This window comes from Balaenoptera physalus, assembly GCF_965194825.1.
Source record: "Balaenoptera physalus genome assembly, chromosome: 10".
Classification (NCBI taxonomy): Eukaryota; Metazoa; Chordata; class Mammalia; order Artiodactyla; family Balaenopteridae; genus Balaenoptera; species Balaenoptera physalus.
Window position 1 is genome coordinate 82168076 of NC_138889.1, and position 21137 is coordinate 82189212.

General features: G+C 39.2%; 1 protein-coding gene across 3 annotated transcripts in view; it reads right to left on the reverse strand.

Annotated features, from left to right (window-relative positions):
* The window catches only part of SLC5A12 (solute carrier family 5 member 12), a 53650-nt gene that overhangs the window by 664 nt on the left and 31849 nt on the right, over positions 1-21137 (reverse strand). For all 3 annotated transcript variants that reach the window (XM_082476622.1, XM_082476621.1, XM_082476620.1), the window contains 6 exons: positions 18592-18704; positions 13470-13537; positions 8511-8597; positions 5851-6017; positions 4916-5019; positions 1809-1936 (listed from right to left, as the gene is read on the reverse strand). In XM_082476622.1, the coding sequence (XP_082332748.1) occupies positions 1809-1936; positions 4916-5019; positions 5851-6017; positions 8511-8597; positions 13470-13537; positions 18592-18704 (667 nt within the window). The remainder of the gene's footprint in view (positions 1-1808; positions 1937-4915; positions 5020-5850; positions 6018-8510; positions 8598-13469; positions 13538-18591; positions 18705-21137) is intronic.

Sequence of the window (21137 nt, forward strand, 5' to 3'; positions counted from 1 at the left end):
TATGAAAATAAGTACAAATAACTGACCCAAGGCACTTCCTAACTGATAATTTTGATGCCTCAATCCATGTAGGTACTACTTCTAATGATATTAAAAACAGAAAGAACAATTTAGTGAGCATTCACAATACATCAATGTGTGGTGTGAAGAAGTTTATATATCTAGTGCAACAGTCCTGTGAGGTAGTAGTAGTATTACCTCCTGAGGAGAGACAAGCCTGTGTCTCAGAAGGGGGCCCCCCCCCACTTCCTGTGAACAGCAAGGCCTCTGGTTACAACAGGGGTCCCTGTATGCAAACTTCCCAGGAGGCTGCTGTTATCCTTTGGCAAAGGAGCCCAGTAGTGACATATTAAGTGCCCCCTCCCACTCTCAACTCAGCCTTGAGAACAGAAGCTGCCTGCATCAACAGGATTTCTCATTTATTCCAGGAAACTCAGGCCTGGGAAGGTAAGTCTATAAAGCAGTAAATAACATGATTCTTTCCTTCTAGAACTTCCTCAAAATCCATTTATCCAAACAATACACTACTTTGCTGGTTGTCATCTCAGCAAATAGATTGCCTTCCCATTCTGAGCCCTTGTCAAGGTGATGCTCTCCTCATGGCAAAACTATGAAACTCAGCTTTACTTCACATACATGTTATTATGACGTTTTGGGGAAGGAAAGCAAATGACATCTTAGGAGTTGTGATAAGGGAGAAGAGTCTCTCTCCTAAAGTACTGAAAGAGTAAAATATCTGGGTCTGAAAGAACAATAATAAGCCCTCACTAAAAAAGAAAAAGAAATGCCTGCCTGTAATCAGGTTGAGAGGACAGACACAGATAAGACCCGTTGCAACTCCAACAGGAAACAGTGCTTCTCCCAAGGTCTTGGAATTACCGGACGCCATAATAACTCATTGAGTGATTGCTGCTCTAACCAGCGCTGCCCCAGGTGGCTTTATCTTCATGCCCACTTCTCTTACTTAGACCCTTCTCAGAATCTTTCAGTGGGACCCCGAACCTTACCCTCTTGGTGAGGGTGGAACTCCCTGGTTCCCCTGGGGTAGCCCTGTCCCCTTGCTGTATGTATCAAGTCAATAAGTCCAATTTGGTCTGACCACAGGCTGTTCCTGGTGGTCTTGGGCTGATATGACCTTAATCGTACTCAGACAGTGTCTCTAGACCTTAATAGCCCTGGAACAATGTCCCTGGCCCTGTGTGGCCTAAACACAATTCTCAGCGGGATAAGGGGAGAGCTGGGAGGTTATGTGTATCCTGTCACTTCTCTACCTAAGAAGTTCCACCAATAGATCTTACTTTATATTTACACCTCATGGCACACTGGAGATGTTCATGTGTAGATCACGGTGCATGGTTTCCCCCCAGTTCACAGATAAAAGCTGAAGTTCCAAGAGGTTAAATAACTCACCCAAGGAAAGTTAGGCATGGAACCAGATTAAACCCAGGGCTGACTCTAAAGCCCATGCTTTTCACCATTATACTAGATGTGCTCCCTCTTTTCTTCCTTTTCTATTATTAATTTTTAAAAATTTTCCAAGAATTTACCCTCACAGGGACTAAAGGGAATTTTGGAACTCGATCAGTTGCAATGACAATTCAGCCCAAAGGCACATTTACCTATCAACATAATTTACGTGCTTAAAAACTAGTTAGCTGAGGTAACTGAAGTGGAAACCCAGATTCTTTCAGGTTCTCATATCCACTGCCTTCTCTCCTTGCACCCAGCCTTGCAGATGGTTGAAATGGGCAGAAAGGGAATCCTTTTGAGCCAATTCACATTGTTCAGAAGCTCAAACATCAGCTCACCTGCTCTGTTCCACTGTCATGCTGAACACCACACCAGCACAGTGTTTTGTATTTCTTGGACCAAAAGCAAAATAAATTGCAAACCGGTCTAATTAGCAGCGGTTGAATATCCTTGCCCTTTTGGTGACCTATTAACAAAAGGAAAAATGGATAAGGTGTTGCACGCTTCCAGGAGTTTTTTTTGATGATTTAAGCATTGTCCACTTGAGAAGCAGGTCACTTCTTAGCAGAAGGGTGAAAAGAGGCCTGATTGGTTAAAATACAGAAATTGGTAACTGCTCAAAAAAGTGAGAGTTTGCTTTTAAACGTCCACAAACTGTCAGGTCAGGCAAACTCACGGCTATAAACAAATAGAAACAACATATTTATTTTTAAATATTTATTGTGAAAAACCCTCCTAGTACCCTTTGTAGGCCAGCAGAGGAGATTGCAGGAATTATATAATTTCTTCCTTTAGGAAAGCTCTCAATTTTCCACCAAATCAGATCTATTAGAGGTCATCAGAATCAATATTAGTGAAATTAGGAAGATTATTTTTACTGTTTTTTCTTCCTTTCACCCCAGCATCCTGAACAAGGAATACCTTCATGTTCCCTCCAGCTACTCTGGACTTCCCTGACATCTCCTTCCTTATCATTAAAACATACCTGTTCAATGTCCTATTCCTTCAATCCTGTTGTGGAACCAGAGTCTCTGGCCAGCAGAGCCTAAAATATTTACTGTCTAGCCTTTAACGTAAAAAGTTTACTAACCTCTGTGTTGGATCTTTGATCTTGTCAGAGAAATGTTATAGATTACATTCTAAATTGTCAGGAATCATATATATGTGTACGGTAAACATATGGCCAGAGGGTCTTTGTTGCAATTACTCAACTCTACCTTTGTAGAGTGAAATCAGCCAGAGACAATAGTATATGAATGGGCATGACTGTGTTTCTCTAAAACTTTATTTATATAAAGAAGTAATGGACCAGATGTGTTCTTAGTTTACTGACCCCCGACCTAAGAGATAAACTTAATGAATTGATAACTAAAGGTTTTATATCTGAGACCTGTAGCTATATGATACATGAAGAAATAAATTGGGAAGGTTCACATGAGTACAAACTGCTGTGCAATGGAAACCAGAATAGAATAAACCCACACAGTGTCCTCAGAGTGGGAGGTAATGGCCACTTGATAAACTGATGAAGATATTTGTTCTTGATTTAGGAAATGGTATTTTCATTTCACAAGGTTAACAAGATAAAGGAAAACAACTCTTAACTGCCCAGTAGAATTTTACCAGTAATAACGAAAACTTTAAAATATATCTTGGGCCAAGATCACCTTTTAATAGCTGATGCAGAGAATCATTAATGATATAAACCATCTGGAGGTACTAATCAAAATAGACATAATTCTATTTTATGAGTAACATAAATAGCATATATTTGAAGTGCTAGATCATCTAGAAGACGCAGAATTGAAATTATCACCTATTAAGACCAAGCAAGACAAATAGCAAGAACAAGACAATATATGACACACGATGAGCAGGCCCACAAAAGGATTCTAGCTTCCCCAATGACCCTGTCCTGCAAACAGTTAACATTTTAAGACATTTTTAAAGATTCACTGGGTGTTATAGAAGGTTTATTAAAGCCCTTTTGTGACCAGACCTGAAGGTGTTCAGTTAGCACTAGGGCCTCATTTGGAAGATAGGTACCAGGAGGCAAGGATCAAAACTATTTTCAAAGATTTGGTCGAGTGTCATAATTACCCTCTGATAAAGTGCTTCCTTTTGGTGTTAAGGACATTTCCCTAAGATTTGGGATATTTGTAGAAAAATAAAACACAAGGGTTGATACAAGGACTGTTGTTTGTGCTCAAGATGGCAAAGAAGTTTCCATCTAAATACAACATAATGGCTGCTGCCTCAACACAAGGACATGTCAATTCCAACAAGCATCTGGAAAATACCTAGAATTTATGATGCCCACAATACCTGCTTTGGAATCAGGCAGCTAAAACTTTAGCTGTCTTCTAAAGGTGACTGACCACTCAACTGATAAGTCTAGGTGTATCCTAGTAGGATCAAGGAAGCCTCCATGGTTGTTAGGGCACCGAGGCAAAAATCTAAGCACCATAAATAGACCACCTTTCATTTGAGTCCATTTTCCATAAAGAAAAATATTTGGGGAGTTGTTACTACATGAACGGCTGGGGTTACAAAATTTATGTTCTATTCCTTATCATAGCCAAGATTGGCTTAAATTTAAATGAAGAACTGGTGATCTCTTGCCCAGAGTAATAAGGCATTGGAGCTTGCACATAGTGTTTCTAGTCACCAGGAATATTGCCATTCAGATTTTGTGTTAAGTAGGAATCTTGACTTCCCGTATAGCCTGTGACTATATAATGGTAATGGAAAACTAGAATATCTTAATATTTGATTCAGCTAAACTGCATACTCCAAGGAAGCAGAATAGATTACAGTGGGCCTATTCCATGCCATCCTCCCCCACCAATCCTTCATGAGCTTTGGCATAAAAAGGACATTGAACCATCAGAGGGACTATGGCTCAAGGTACAGGAAAGTCAACACTGGTACCAGAAATGGCGTAGAGTGAAGCTGCTCCCTGCAGAGCTCCTGGGCCTAGAGGAGTGGCCTCCGAAGGACACCATATGCAAAAGCAACAGTAAGACTCTCCTCTGCTTATCTGGTAGGTTAGTAAAGGCTAACCCATGAGATAGTAAGGCGTTTATGAGGAAAAAACTGAGATGAAGGAGAAAAGAACCACTCTTAATATTTAATCTTCTTACTGATATATTACAAAGGATTTTTCCTACTCAGGCCCCTGAGGGCCACGTGTCTAAACATCTTTTTTTAATAATATATGGGGAATATTTAAGAATACACTATACATATTAGTAATCACATGTACAATAATCAGGGGGATGCTTTTACATGTCAGTTTGGAGAAAGTAGATAATGTCTCTTTGGGAAAAAGGACTTTTTGTGGTGGACCCAAATTCAGACCCATAAGACAGCTGCCTAGTCCAGAAGTGTGTGAGACCAGCCCACGTCTTCCTTGGTCCTCAGAAGAGGAAGGCATGTAACTGACCTGTCGCAAAGCTGATGATTACTCCAGCAGCCACGCATCCCAGGCAGCCTACTGCACTGTAGTATAGGTAGGAGAGCGCATACCAGGTCTCAGCGATGGCAGGTCTGCAGAGAACAATGGCACATCATCAGTTCCAGGAGTGTGAAGTCATGATGCACAGTGACTTACAGGACAGCTGAGGGTTCATTTTAGGGACTGGCATCTCTCAAAACTCCTAAAGCTTAACTTTTTGTCACTTGATTATTTTTGTTTAAAAAGCGACTGTAGACTAGTTGTAATTTATATTCTACTCAACCCAATCCATCTGTGAATTACAGGTCTTGCTACTGAATCACAATTACAATGAGGACCGTGCCTTCCATTTCTTTTGCGTTATTTATTCTTCAGACATTTACAAGGCCCAGATTTAGTGCCAGAAATGAGATTAAAGATGAGTAAGCCATGAAGTCTACATGTAGGAGTTGGCAATCATAAAATAGACTAGAACGCCGTGGTGGAAGAGGAACAAAGGATTTGGAGAATATTCAGAAAGAGTGTCAAACCCAGGCTGATATATGAGATGATGCCTCAGCTTATTTTTTAAAAATGGTTAGTTTTAATCAATCAAAGAAGGCAGTTAGGACTAGGATTTAGCATTCCAAGAAAAGAGGATAGAATAAGCACAGGCAGTAAGGAAGAAACAACATAGTGGACCTGAGAACTCAGGCCTCCAATTAGCCCTCTTGCCAAGTTCTCTCTTGGGCATCAGGATGCAGAGGGTTGGATATTTACAGAAAGCTGGAGCCCCCAGACACTCTGCAATGCTGGGTACCACCCAGAGCGATTCTCATAGGGGAGCAAGGCGGTCTCCTCAGACTTAGCACAGAAGAATGCACTTTTCTCTAACCTGGTGACCCTCTCTCTGGGACTTGATGCTATCCTGAAGGTCAGCATACCTGCTGGACAGCAGTGGAGGTACTGAATCCGTCACATTTGATGGGACACACTGGTCAGTTGATAAAGGCAAAGGCCATGTCTTGGAGGTTGGTGCAGGGTAAATTAAGGCCCCAATGGCCACCCAAAATGACAAGATGATCCCAGTCAGAAGGCCTCCTAGGGCACCCTTGATGAAGAAAAAAAAAAAAAGTAATGAGAGATTTGACAAAGCCATTGAAAGAATAATGAGATGAGGAGTCTTGTGTCTCAGGGATTCTGGTTTTCTACCCCAGATCTTGGCCACATGTGCTAGAAACAGCCCACTTACACTGCCTGCCTTCAACCCCGCACAATGTAGCTTTACTTAGGAATAAATGGTTCCTTCAATGAAGACATTGCAGGGTTTTACTGTGGTCATTATATGTAAAATTTCTAGCAGGAATTTCTTTTCTCCTTTTTGGCTACTTCCTCATCACTTAAACATCTGTTGAACCTCAGTTTCCAGTAGAAGAGTTTCAGAAATTCAGGAAAGCCTCAGATAATGGAGCTGCTGGGGTCATTTTTCACTGACAGCCATTACAAGCTACTATATAGAAACTTTTACCCTCATAGCTCTTCCCAAGTAATTCTGCTCAAGTCCTCTGATTCCCAAGTTTGGAGTTTTTAGCTTGAGTCTAACTACTAGCAAGTATATTTACTCTTCCTGTCATTTGAGGGTCATACTTCTTGATAAAAAGTTAAAAGTCAATGAGTCATTTCTCCTGTGAAGGAAACAGAACAATCAAGCAGGGATCAGGACCACTGGAAACTAAAATTGGATGTTGCTGGTCTCTGCCAGAGAGCTGAGCATTCTCTGTGACAGAAAACAATTTGTTGGTTTCTCTATTTATTCAGAAAAAAAGACTCCTCAATTACAGCACCAGAATGTTCTGTTCGTTATAGTTTGGGGAAAACTAAAGCAATGTGTATGATTTGAATACCTGGGCCCTTGGTCTAGACCAGCAGTCTGCAAACTTCTTAACAGCCAGCTAAGGAGTATTTTAGGTTTTGTGGGCCATTCAGTGTCTGTCACAACTACCCAATTCTGCCATCACAGCACAGAAACGGCCATAGACAGTATATATACATAGGAGAGTGGCTGTGTTCCAGTAACACTACTTGTGGTCACTGAAAGGTGAATTTCACATAATATATATGTGTCATGAAGTATTATTTTTCTTTTGATTTTTGACAACCATTTAAAAATGTCTAAACCATTTTTAGCTTGCAGGTCATCCAAAAACTGGAGATCAGCTAGATTTAGCTTGAGGGATATAGTATGCTGGCCCCTGGCCTACCAGTAAAGGGTGAATGGACTTCAGTAGGAGAGTCAGCCCTCACTGATTTATAGGAGCTGCCTGGAGAGCTGTGCTGAGAAGGATTCTGAGGTTGTATCCACATTCTGTGGAAAGAGAGCCATGATTGATTAGTAGGATCAGCCATGGCTAAAGACAAGGGTAGAGGTGACCCCAATTGGTATTATTTACTTTCCTCTATCTAGAACAAGGTGGTTTCCTGGATTAAATAGCAGGACCGTAACTCGCTAACATAGATAAGTTAATGTTTAGAATGCACTAAGCTGTTATGTTGCTAGTTATTAGGTTTTTTTTGTAGCTAGGAAATTACCTTCCCTCATATTATCTCTGCAAGAATAAAACTATCCCTGTCAACCTCAATCTCAGAAAAGCTGATTAAAACAAAGTGTCTCCTAATAAGACTGCAAGGAAACACTGCAAATTCCCAAATGTTTCACATCTATCCACTCTCTTTACCTATCTACACAAGATTTATCTAGAATAGAGGTCAATAAGGGTCAGGTAGCCACAGAGACCTAATTAGGTAAACCGTGTGGCTCAGGCTTTATCAAGACTCCTACAGTATATTTAAAAATATGAAAAACTAACTAAATAAATAAATATATGCATACAGTCAGGTTTCCTGGAGTCTAAACACTTTCTAAAAATATTTGCATGTAAGTGGATGAATGGCAATAAATGACAAATGGCAATTTTGCTAGATTGAAAAAATTATATTTTAAATATTTAAAAATATTACTATAGTACTATTTTTCCAAATAAGTGTTCCTTTTGATTTATGTTTACTACACAGTCATCCAACCAACGTTTACTTAAAGGCAAACCACTAGCTTGTCAGCCAACAACACCAAGAAGATTCAGCTGTCAGAATATACCAGGCTGGTCTCCCCTCCCCTTCTTAAATTAGTTAATTAATTAAATTACTTATAATTTTGGGTAACTAAATATAGAAGAGAAAATTTACGTTTTTAAATTTTTCAAAATCATGTTTTAACTAAACTATGTCTGATCTCAATATCTATTTTAAATTTCATTTTGTGGGCTCTTAATTTAGAGAAGACAATTTAAACCCTAAAGGATCAGGTTTGATGCCATGACATACGGTATTTCATGACCACTACTTTCTTGGCTTTCTCCTCCTAATACAGCTTCACTGAAGTCAGAGATTGGAAGGCTGGGGTTCTACTTAGTTCTGCTGTGGAAAGAAGCCCCCATTTTTTTCTGGCAAAGACAAATAGCCTTTCCAAGGAGGACTGAGAGGAGGGAGAAAATGCCTGGGGCCCAGTCTCAGCTGGGAAGTGTGAAGAGGGGTGTGGGAGACTTACCTTCCAGTTCACAAAAGGGAACAGGATTCCCAGAGAGAACAAGCCCAGCATCGGTCCCCCACACATACCGTGGATGCTGAGGGCAGCCTGTGGATCAAAGCAGATCAGATCAACACTACACTCCCCTGAATCTGTGGCCCACCTAGGGCCACTCCCTTTCTTGGACCTGAGATGAAATACAGTCCTAGTCCTGACTGTACCACTCATTAATCATGTGCTTTCTGGAAATCATTTCTCCATTCTGGGCTCATTAATAAGCACTGTGTATGTAAAACACCAAAAACGCCCACAAGCATATGTGTGTGAGGGTGTGCGCGTGTGTGTAAACACACACAGGCAATTTGGATTTGGTAGAATAAGTTTTCCCTCAAGCTGGAACTTATTGATTTGTTTATATTTTCTATCTTATCAAAAGCTTTTTAAATAATGTACCTAATAAATACATCTATAACTTATGTGGAATATCTCAGGTAGTTGATCCAGCTGTTCTAATTTAGTTTGAATAATTCTATAATTTTAATAATAATAATTGTCTGTTACCCCACTCCTGCTATCCCACCAGAATACCTCAAGGATGTTGAAGCATTAAGTTGGGACATGATGGAGAGGACATTGGACATTCCATATCCTATATCCCATTTTTATGGCTCTATCTCCTTTGGATATAGAGAGAGTTTGGCAAATGCATTTCCATATCTCTTAACCTCTAAGTTATTGAACCCGGTGAACTGGTTAGGGGCTTTAATTAAGCTAGTTTTCTATCAACCTATAGCCTTGGGCCATGGCCTTGCAAAAGTCTTGAACATACACAGGCACTGACATGCCTGCAAGGGAGCATGTACACACATATGTGCACACACACGCACGCACGCACACACACACACACACACAAAGCTACTCTGCAATGCAGCCCTGTCTAGTTCTATCAATACAACTGCAGGGCTCTTAGATAAAGAGGCTGTGATAAGGATGCTCTAAAGATTTTATACATACTTCCTATTTGTCAGGCACCCCTATGTGTCCTATGTGCCAGATAATAAAGATGAAATACCCTGGCACTCTAAATAAATGACCTCATTTCATCCCCACAATTACCCTGCTTAGTTGGTAACACTAACTGGATTTTATAGATGAGAAATTTGGACTGAGAGAAAACATATTAAAAGTATACTTTCAGTTAGAAAGTGGCAGAGATGAGATTTAAGAGTTTTAAGTCAGATTTGTCTGGCTCTAAAACCCACATTTTCTCTCCTAAGAGCAGTCCCACCTAAAAAAAAATTAAAAAAAAAATAAAAAAAAGAAAAAGTCAAGAGCACAGACCACCATCATGTTCTCCTTTTTCTGTTTAAGGGGAAAAAGTTCTTGAAAGAGTCCATCACTAAGAGAATATTGAGATTCAAATTTTGGCCCTGCCACACATAACACATAATTTGGTGAAACTTCAGCTATTAACTCAGATTCATTTTACTTCAGAGAGTCTTCTTTCTCTATAAAAAAATAGAAACAGGACCAAGGGGCCTTCAAGTCCACTCCAGCTGCAATATAAATTCATTTATCCAGAAAAATGAGCTACAATGCACTGTTATGATTGTTTTTCCAGGATAATTTTTAGAGAAGTCAATGATACAGATTGATCTTTGACAAGATGGAGGCAAATAAGATTAAAGTAGATACTTTTCCCTAACGTCAATACTTAATATTCTTGAAATTTTCTCTGCTGATTGATAGTATTAATTCATAGTTGCTGTGGTTGCTGAATTTGGAAGTTAATTTACTAGCTATTATATGGGAGAATCAATGTTAGGAAAAATGTTTATTTCCTCCTGTGGGAGAGAAAATGAACAATCTCTTACAAAGTCCTTAGCCAATATGCCCCAGGGGGGAAAAAGTCTTCACATGCTAGAAAGAGAAATAAAACAAAGAGTTTCTGGATTTGAAAAATATGTATTTCTGTAATGTACAAAACTAACCTCAGTTTCTTATCTTTCTTTTTTTGTTGTCATTAATCGTGTTTAATTGGAGGAAGACAGAGCTCATCTGACAACCTCCACCTCAGTGGCCAAATCTCACCTAAGCCCCTCCTGCAAGGAAAGGACAATGGCTCAGAAAGTGTGTTCTAGGACTGAGGTTGCCTTGCTGTGTCTTAGCTTTCTCAGATGTCAAGTGGTGATCAAAATACCTGCTTCCTGGGTTGTTTTTGTGTGCGTGTATGAGAGTATTCAATGTGGAATCCAAAAGAAGTCTCTGAATAGTGCCTGGGCACTCTGGAGCACACGATAATTGCCCCCCAAATGTTATCTCCTATTATAATCTTACTATTATTCTCTTACCTACCCTGTTAGTGAGCTCTCTGATTCCTGAGGTGGGCCATTTGATGGTTGGACTGTTTTGAGAGCTAGAAAGTACTTTTTTTATACTTAAAAAGAAGGAAGGAAGAAGGAAGGAAGGAAGGAAGGAAGGAAGGAAGGAAGGAAGGAAGGAAAGGAAGGAAGAAAGAAAGAAAGAAAGAGAGAGAGAGAAAGGAAGGAAGGAAGGAAGAGAGAAAGAAAGGAAGGAAGGAAGGAAAGAAAAAAAAGGAAGGAGGGGGGAGGGAAGGAAGGAAGGAAGGATGGAAGGAAGGAATACCACTCCCCCCAAATAAAAGAAAAAAAAAAGAAAGCACTTTCTTAAATTGAGAAAAGAATACTCCTGGAGCTCATCACAAGCCTTGGTAGAACTAGCTGAGGGTCAGTAGGATAGCAGCATAATGGACAGAATCGCCTTTCGCAGAGGGAGCTCCGCAAATCACTAGTTAACAGATCTTTGCTGCTGTTACCTGCCCCTCCTCCTATCTCTTCTCCCCGCATTTGGTTCTGTGGTCACATATTTAAAGGGAAACAGCTTTCTTGCTAGGTCTTCCCAGAGCCTTCGATATGCTACTGTGTGCTGTGGATTTCTGAAAGGGGAACGCATTGTGCAGCATTTCCCAAAAGTCTTTGACTTTGGAAATTTTCACTCTTGGAGCATTTCGCAGGGTGAGGGTCTCTAGAACACACTTTGAAAATCCTAAACTAAAACACTGAAAGGGCCTTTGTTTAAGGAGCTGACGTCTGCCCACCCCCAGCACCACCAACAAACACACACCATGAGTGTGTGTCGGTTTTGTGAACATGAAATTAAATCTGGCTCTATGCTGTATACCTATGGGATGTTTGGTTTCAGTCTTCCATATTCCCTGAATACATTATTCCATTACATTAGATCTATCAAAGCTGTTTGGAAAATTAAATTTCTCCGAACACATCTGTCAAGCCAGATGTGTTCAGAGAAATGAGGGGGCCATTTTAGACACAAATATCTCTCCTAGGAAACAACACATCAGTGTTTTCATTGTCCCCTAAACTATGTGAACACATTTTAACCAATGAAGAAAGCGAGCCTAGCATACTTATCTGAATAAGGACAAGTCAACGAGAGCATCACTCACAACTCCCTCTTCATTATAAGTTTTATGTGTTACACCAGTCTTGCAGGAATCCTTATCTATTCCAGAGCCTTCATACCTCAATGGCAAACAAGCTTAATATGCAAATAATTCTGGAAGGAAACAATTTAGTGATTCAAATCCTCACTAAATTGAACATGGTGATACTTTCTTAAGAGTAAATAATAATTAGATAAAGGGGAGAAAAGAAAGGGGCACAAAGCATTAGAGGCAACTTGGAAATGGGAGAAAATAAACCTAAAAAAATGCTGCAGAGGTCACTAAAGACAAACCTCATCAACCCACCAGTTCTGCTGTGTGGATGGGTAGATATCAAAGTGCTTCAAAAATTGTAAAGAAATCACCAAACATCTGTCATTTTAAAAAGTTCATACTTAGCAGAGAGGACATCAAGTTTCCAGCCCCACAACTTCTCTTATATAGAAAGTGAATTATCATGTCACTCAACTCCCCTAGACTTAGTTCCTTGAACTTGAAAAAGGAAATAATGGAACCTATGTAAGTAGTCATTGGAAGGATCAAGCAAGACACACTGCTCTGGGAACTAAAACACATTCTATAAAAGTCAGTGATGACTATTCACTCACTCTTGTTCATGTCTTCATTTAAACAGCATTTATTGAAAACCTAATCCATGCCAAGAAAGTATACAGGATGTTCAAATTATACAATGACACAATGGGACTGAGAGGGTTGAAATAGAATCTGAAGATTGGTTTATCTAATGGTCCTTTGTGAGTTGGGGAATTTGGGAAGGGAAGAGGGGTGGCTCCAGAGACTTTGGTCATAAACCTGGTTTAGCCACTAACCAGATGTGAGAAGTTGAGCAGGATACTTTCACTCTTTTCTGTAACCATCTACAAAATGAATGTTGAAACAGATTATCCTTGAGGCTCTTTCTAGTGCTGACATTTTATGGAACTGGGAGTTGGACCTATGGGAGACAGGTCAGCCTGGATAGCAGGTAGAAGTGGGCTCATTTCCCAGCTCCATCCCTCTTTCATTATGTGAATTTAGGGCAATTCTTCACCTCTCTATTTCTTAGTTTCTTCATTTGTAAAATTAGTACATTAATCATACTACCTCGTAGAGAAGTGACGAGGATTAGATGAGATAATACATTTGGAGTGGTAGCTTGAACATAAGCATTCCATAAATGTCAATTGTAATTACTGTTTTTCCTGCTAAGATTATCATTCCTACATTTATTTCAGGATCACACATTCTCAGATCTGGATTTCAAAAGGGTTTCTAATTTTATTACAGTGTACCTTGTCACTGAATCTCATTACTAGTTTTTAAAAGTTTCCCCTCTTGAAAGAAATTTTGGTTGAAATTTTACATGTATGTATAATTTGGACCTGGTATCGGAGAGTATGAGCATTTGGGATTTGGAGAAATAGGCAAAGTATTAGAAAAGAAGGTGGGTAAAAAGTTGCTACAAAATCAAATGTGTCTTTTTCCTCTTTCATTACCTGTACAACGCTCCCCAGGAGGGATGCAGCCACAGCCATGGAGGTACATATCACGCCAAACAAGAGACCTGGAGGAAAGAAACTTCATGACTATCATCCAAGCAGGCTTTGAGGGATCCACTGAGCTCCGGCCCAGGGCCGTCTCTCATGTAAGCCCTATCAGAAGGGGTCTCAGGAAGGACTGTCCACCCCGCTTAGCCATCACAAGCCCCAAGAGGGTCATTTAAGAGACTTTCTCCCAAAGACATGCTTTCCTAGGTCAGGCAGAATGAGCTGGAATCCAGCCTTGAGGAGTCTTCTCTTCAGGATTTAAGAAGAACGCTGTCTTGGTGATTTCTGTGGCGGTCCAGTGGTTGAGACTTCGCCTTCCAATGCAGGGGGTGTGCAGGTTCGATCCCTGGTCAGGGAGGTAAGATCCCACATGCCTCGCGGCCAAAAAACCAAAATATAAAACAGAAGCAATGTTGTAACACATTCAAGAAAGACTTTAAAAATGGTCCACATCCAAAAAATCTTAAAAAAAAAAAAAAAAGAAGAAGAAGAAAGCTGTCCTGTGGGAGCAACATGAAAATGCAGAAAGGTCACTGGTCTACCAGGCTAATCCAGATTAAATTCGTGAGAATTTAATCCATTTCGACCACTCACCAATAATCAGCTGAAGAGGTTACTAACCTCTCTGGGATATGGATAGTTTTTCATAATAAAAATGGCTAAATATCTATAGTTTACCTCACAGATTTTGCAAATCTGGAAAATGTTCCTGATCTTTTCATGCTTTATTCATACCTTCATTATGGCCCTCAGTATACTGCATAACGATTTCTTTGTTTACATGGCTATGTTGGAGCACCATAAGGGCCATCAGGGTACCGCACTCTGCAGCATCTTGCACAGGGTGCCTCCAGCATCCTAGGATCTCGCTGGATGAATCAACATATCCATCTTAGTAATCTTTTTTTTTTTTTTTTTCCACACACACACACTGTATTTTATTTTTACAAGAGATAAGTAGACTGACACCAAGCATTGTACATGGATGACCACAACCATCTTAGTAATCTTTTAAAGGTGGTGTCTTCTTTCAAACTATCTTTTCAAAAATAATTGTTCTTATACATCTTTGTTTAAAAACTATCTTAAAAGTCATTCAATTCCCATTACAACCCATAGAATAAATGAGAGACAAGGTGCTGGAGACAGATTTAGACAGACACACAGGGACAGAAATAGAGAAGATGATTTTTCTCATTCTGTATGAAATTGTCTCTTAGCTAAATATTTGGCTCAGTTCCCAATGTCACCATTAATGCAATTTTATTGAGTACTGACCATATGTCAAGCACTTTACTAAATGCCAGTGCTATAAATGCCACTGCCCCAGAGATCTCACATTCTAGGAAGGGACTACACATAAATAAATTAATTTATCCAACAGTGCCTGTTGCATAGCAAGTACTATGTGCTTGCCATTATTATTATTATTATCATCATTATTATTATCATCATCATCATCATTTCAGATTTAGTACATGATATCTATAAAATTTATTATCAGGAATTCACTTTTAAGATGAAATCAGGATAGCAAATTTTAATGCTATATTTTCCAACCAACCTGCAAGGCAGGGAGTTTAGGGGAAATTGGTGGGGTTCCATGGAGACCTGGAGTGTACGGATCCACAGACAAAGCAGTAAATGTGGTGGGGGGTGTAGAGAAAGCACCACAGCTGCAGCAAATACTATGGATTTTCCAAGTGCTACATCAGCTCGGAGGATCAGACAATAAACCATGGGAGTCAGAGAAACTTCTACCCAGCATATTCATGAATATCTGCTAGAAATTGGGAATTGCACCAGGAGTGATGCCAATCCACCTGCTATTAGCTGTAACTGATTATGCAAGATAGTGGAAAAATTAAGGCAATTCAACTACTCAGTTAACAAACATTTGGTCAGCACCAATCTCTCCTTGTTCAAGTATAAGTAAAAAGAAGAAAAGAAATATGGGATCCATGCCAAAATGTTACTAAACAAGGAAATGAATAATTAACCTGAAAACTCAAATACAGAATATGTTTTCTGGAAATACTTAAGAACCAGAAAAAAAAAGTATTTAGAAACTGGCAATTTCAATATGATGCAAAACACATAGATTCAATGATGCAACAAGTGCAGTTCAAGAGAAAGCAAATGATACGAAAACACAACAAGGGCTTCCCTGGTGGCGCATTGGTTAAGAATCTGCCTGCTGATGCAGGGGACACAGGTTCAAGCCCTGGCCCGGGAAGATCCCACATGCCGCGGAGCAACTAAGCCCGTGCGCCACAACTACTGAGCCTGCTCTCTAGAGCCCGCGAGCCACAACTACTGAGTCCACACGCCACAACTATGAAGGCTGCGTGCCTACAGCCTGTGCTCCACAGCAAGAGAAGGCACGACTATGAGGAGCCCCCACACCGCAACGAAGAGTAGCCCCCACTCACCACAACTAGAGAAAGCCTGCGCGCAGCAACGAAGACTCAACGCAGCCAAAAATAAAAACAAACAAATAAATTAATTAATTAAAAAAAAAAAAGAAAAAAAAAAACACAACAAGGTAGGGTGCAACACCCATAAGTTTAGATGAAGATGAATGCAAGTGTGATAAGGAAGAACTATAAGGAAATTAAAAATTATAATAGTTGGCCAAGCACTTCCACACCTAGGTATTTACCAAAGAGAAATGAAAACATGTTCACAAAAAAGACCTGTGCAAGAATATTCATAGCAGCTTTATTCATAAAAACTTCAAACTGAAACAACCTAGGTCCATCAATAGAAGTAGAAGTTAAAAAAAAAAAGGTAAATCCATACAATGTCATACTACTGAGCCATAAAAAGGGATAAACTACTGATACAAAAAAAACATGGATGTATCTCAACAATATTATGCTGAGTGAAAAGAGTCCTTACAAAAAAGAGTGGTACTGTGTGATTCAATTTATATGAAATTCTAGAAGAGGTAAAACTAATCTATGATGAAAAATACCAGAATAGTGGCTGCCCCTAGAGGGAAGTGGGAGTAGGAATTGACCAGAATAACCAAGAGAGAACTTTCCAGGGTGATGTAATGGTTTATATCGTTAGTGATTGAGTTACACAGGTGTACGCATTTTTCAAAACTCAGCAAATGTATACTTAACTTTTGTCCAATTCATTGTGGGTAGATTTTACATTTAAAAAACTTTAACCAATTATTGAATTCTAGTTAATAATATGCTAAAATAATTAGAGGAAAGTGTACTGATGTCTGCAATTTATTTTTAAGTGTATCAAATATATGATGCATTAATGGATGGATAGAGAGCTAGATGGATATGTGAAAAAGCAAGTTTAATAAAACATTAATGGAGAATCTTGGTGGTATATATACAGGAGATCATGGTAAATGTCTTTAAACTTTTCTGTATGATTGAATTTTTATAGTAAAATGTGAGGAACAAAACACAAGAGCAGAATTCAAATCATTATTATTAAGAAATTTACTTTGTGGAGAACTTAAAGTAACATTGAGAAAAAACCTGAGCCCTTCAAGCATGCAGAGGAAAAGGACAAAGTTATGAAAATAAGAGAAATAATGAAGAATATGGAGAACACTAACCCCAAATTAGGGGAACATTTAAGAATAAGGATATGATAAAACTATCAATATTTGTAGGCAGGGCCTTCCCTGGTGGCGCAGTGGTTGAGAATCTGCCTGCCAATTCAGGGGACACGGGTTCGAGCCCTGGTCTGGGAAGATCCCACATGCCGCGGAGCAACTGGGCCCGTGAGCCGCAACTACTGAGCCTGCGCGTCTGGAGCCTGTGCTCCACAACAAGAGAGGCCGCGACAGTGAGAGGCCCGCGCACCGCGATGAAGAGTGGCCCCCGCTTGCCACAACTAGAGAAAGCCCTCGCACAGAAACGAAGACCCAACACAGCCATAAATAAATAAATAAATAAATTTATAAAAAATATATATATATATTTGTAGGCAATAACCACACTTATTAGAAAATCAATTAAAATTTTGAGAATCAACAAGAGTTGTGCCAATGGCCAGATATGTGCTTTTCAAAACAAACAAACAAAAACAAAAAGCTATAGCATTTCCACATTGATAGTAAACAGTTTAAAAGATATTATGGGGAAAACATTCCATTCATAATATCAATGAAAGAAGTAGAAGAAGGAGGAGAGGAAAAGGGAAGAGGGGGAGAAGGAGAAGGATGAAGACATGAGGATAATTAATATCTAAGAGAGAAAATATGATGTTAAATGGAAAATGCTATTGCTAGATGGAAAGCTTATAAAGATGTTCATTATTTCCAAATACGTTTTTCAGTTTAATGCAATTCCGTTGAGTTGGGGGTGGGGGGTGTGCAACTAGGTAACATGCAGTGAATTATTTTAAACTTAATCTGAAAGAATAAATAAACACGAACAGCCCAAAATTTGTTTTTGCAAAAAAAGAAAAAAAAACAGTCGCAACATTTAAAATTTCTACCTAAAAGTGACAAGAGCTGCTCTACCAGATATTTTAAATAAAACACTGCAAAGCTATAATATAAAACAAGATGGTATTAGTTCTGCAACTGATAAATAATTTAATTTAATGAAAATAAGTATATAATATTAAACATATCCTTATAGATAAAATAATTTTATATTGCATATTATTACTACTAAAACTATTAAAAACCAATGAAGAATGTTTGGTAATAAAGGACTGTTTAGAAAAGAATTTGGCTTTATTAGACAAGCTGACTGGCGATAGTGAGCAGAACATCTTCCTCTGTGGAGAGACTAAATAGGATCAATACATGGCATAATCAAGAGGTGTTGATGTGTTGAATCTAGGGTGTAGGATGAACACAGAAGAATGTCGAATGTAAGGGTGGTAAAAGCTAAGCTAACTGGTCATTCTTTCCTAGTACCCTCCCGGTATCTCCAGAAGTGTAAGAATTGGCATGTGAGATTCCTCACGTATCTCCACATGCACTTGTGCCTGTCAGAGTGCCCTGAATAGCGTGTGCAGGATTTGACACGTACCACACGTTCATTTCATGATATGGAATAGGAGATCCCCCGGCTGTACCTACATAAGCCTTTACTGATCCAGGTGCTCAGCTTGTCGGAGAGATGGGGAAAACAGCTCTTGACAAAATCCTCAAACGTCACTGTCGCTAAGGCATTGATGCTGGCAGCCACGGTGCTACAGGGAGAGAAAAGCGAGAACATAGTCCAAGGTAAATAAAGCTGACCAGCCTGCCCTGGTGTCCAGGGCAATTAGACAAGGCAGGGCTCTAGAAAAAAACAGAGACAGACATATGTCCTTATTCTGGAACTTCAGGGGAACTATATGACCTGTCTACTCACTCTTCAAAGCTGCTTCTGTGCTTAATGCTCTTTGATGTCTTCCTCTAACTCCAGTGAAGAAGCTAGGCTTCCATGCTGGAACTCTCACTGATTCCCCTAACGAGACATTAAATGAGTTAGCATGCAGTAGCAGAGAGATCGTGTGTGTGTGTGTGTGTGTGTGTGTGTGTGTGAAGGTTAAACTTGAGGCAGAAAGTACTGACTATCCTAATCCAGGAATCAGTACAATATGCCATTCATTCATTCATTCACTCATTCATTCATACCATTTATGCATGTGTTCATTCTGAGTACTAGGCATACAATGGTGAACCAGAAAGACGTAGAGCTTACACTCTACTTGGCGACATAGACATTTAACAACCAATTATACAATTGACTACAATTGTTATGAAGAAAAATAACAAAGAGCTATGAAATCATGTCTTTCAGAGGCCTAAACTGATATGAAGTTAGGATATTCTTCCCTAAGGAAGTGATGGTTAAGATAGGCACTGAAAGGACCCATGCAAATTCAGAAAAAGATGTTTTAGAACAAAGGGAAAATTACAAGTAAATGCCTACAGGTGGAAAACTTATTTCATTCAACAACAGGAAGCACCAGTGTGACCAGCATGCAATTAATAAGGGAGAAAGGGGCAAAGATAAGACTAGGAAGCAGGCAAAGACCAAAAGCACATAAAAGCTCTGATATTCTCTCTCTGACTTTCCAATCAGAGTTCAGTCTTATAGCCCTAAAACTCGCTTAGTGGACAGAAAACCCAAGAAGTTGGAGTTTTCTTTGCAGAATAGCATGAAAGCTTATTAAATTCCTCATCTAGACCAGGAATATTTTAGCTAGTAGAATAGATGTTCCCTATATGACTCCTCTTCTATATGTAGATCCATGCAAGTCAAATAAGGAAAGGAGATGATCAAGTAAAATAAACTTCCATGCTCCCAACATATATGGCTCAAAATCCATCATTTGAAAGTTTCGAACATTAGGGTTAACCCTTGAATCCATTGGGAGGGAGGGAACAAAAACCTGATATTGGCCCAGAGGGAGCAGATTTGTAGAACCTTTGCTGGGTTGCTTTTGAGGTCAGATGTATTATCCATATGTCAATTTCTCAGATTCTAAAACTGTTACAAGATGGTGAAAATCGTTTTTTTTTTTCCTATGGCTCAACCACCATCTCTTAACTCCACCCCCACTCTTGTCTTTCCCTTTCCCTAACCCAACACCCTCCTTAATGTTATAGTAATAGTAATCTCTCTATAATATGTACTGTCCAGTGTGTCTCCTTCTTGGAATTTTTGAACTTGAGATCAAAAGAATCAACCATTCTCTTATGGGGGAATTAATCTGTTGACTGCTATATTTCTCCATTCTGGAGTCAGCTTTAAGAAAAATAAAGCTCTGTATGGAGGGACAAAATGAAAGCTAGTGTGTCACCCTACTTGTGTTTGATCCTCTGGTGTTCAGCATTTCTGTCCTTAGTTTTCTTGATATACTAATACCAACACCACAGAACAATATGATTTTATATTACTGATGCAAAATCCTACAAAGAGTATTAGTAAAAATAATTCAGCAGAACACTAAATTAAAATTATACCATAAGCAATTTAAAGTCATTATATGAATTAAGAGATTTCACTATTTTGGAAATGTCAATATATTAATATTAATATGCCAAAAGCTAAAAAAGAAAAAAATACTCATTTCAAAAATGCCAATAGTTTACCAAAATTCAGTATTTCTCCCTGATAAAAATATTTCTTAAAGTAGAATAAATATATGCATTTTTGTTCTTTTTTATGATTTTATTAAATATTTTAAAATGTAAATAAATAATATAGTTTAAACCAAAACCTGAAATCATATTTAATGGTAAAATCCAAGAACAATTCCCTTTAAAGTGCATAACAGGGACTTCCCTGGTGGTGCAGTGGTTAAGAATCCTGCCTGCCGATGCAGGGGACATGGGTTCGAGCCCTGGTCCAGGAAGATCCCACATGCTGTGGAGCAACGAAACCTGTGCGCCACAACTACTGAGCCTGTGCTCTACAGCCTGCGAGCCACAACTACTGAGCCCACCTGCCACAATTACTGAAGCCCGTGAGCCTAGAGCCCGTGCCCCACAACAAGAGAAGCCACTGCAGTGAGAAGCCCGTGCACCGCAAGGAAGAGTAGCCCCCACTCGCTGCAACTAGAGAAATCCCGCACACAGCAACGAAGACCCAACACAGCCAAAAATAAATAAATAAATAAAATTATTAAAAA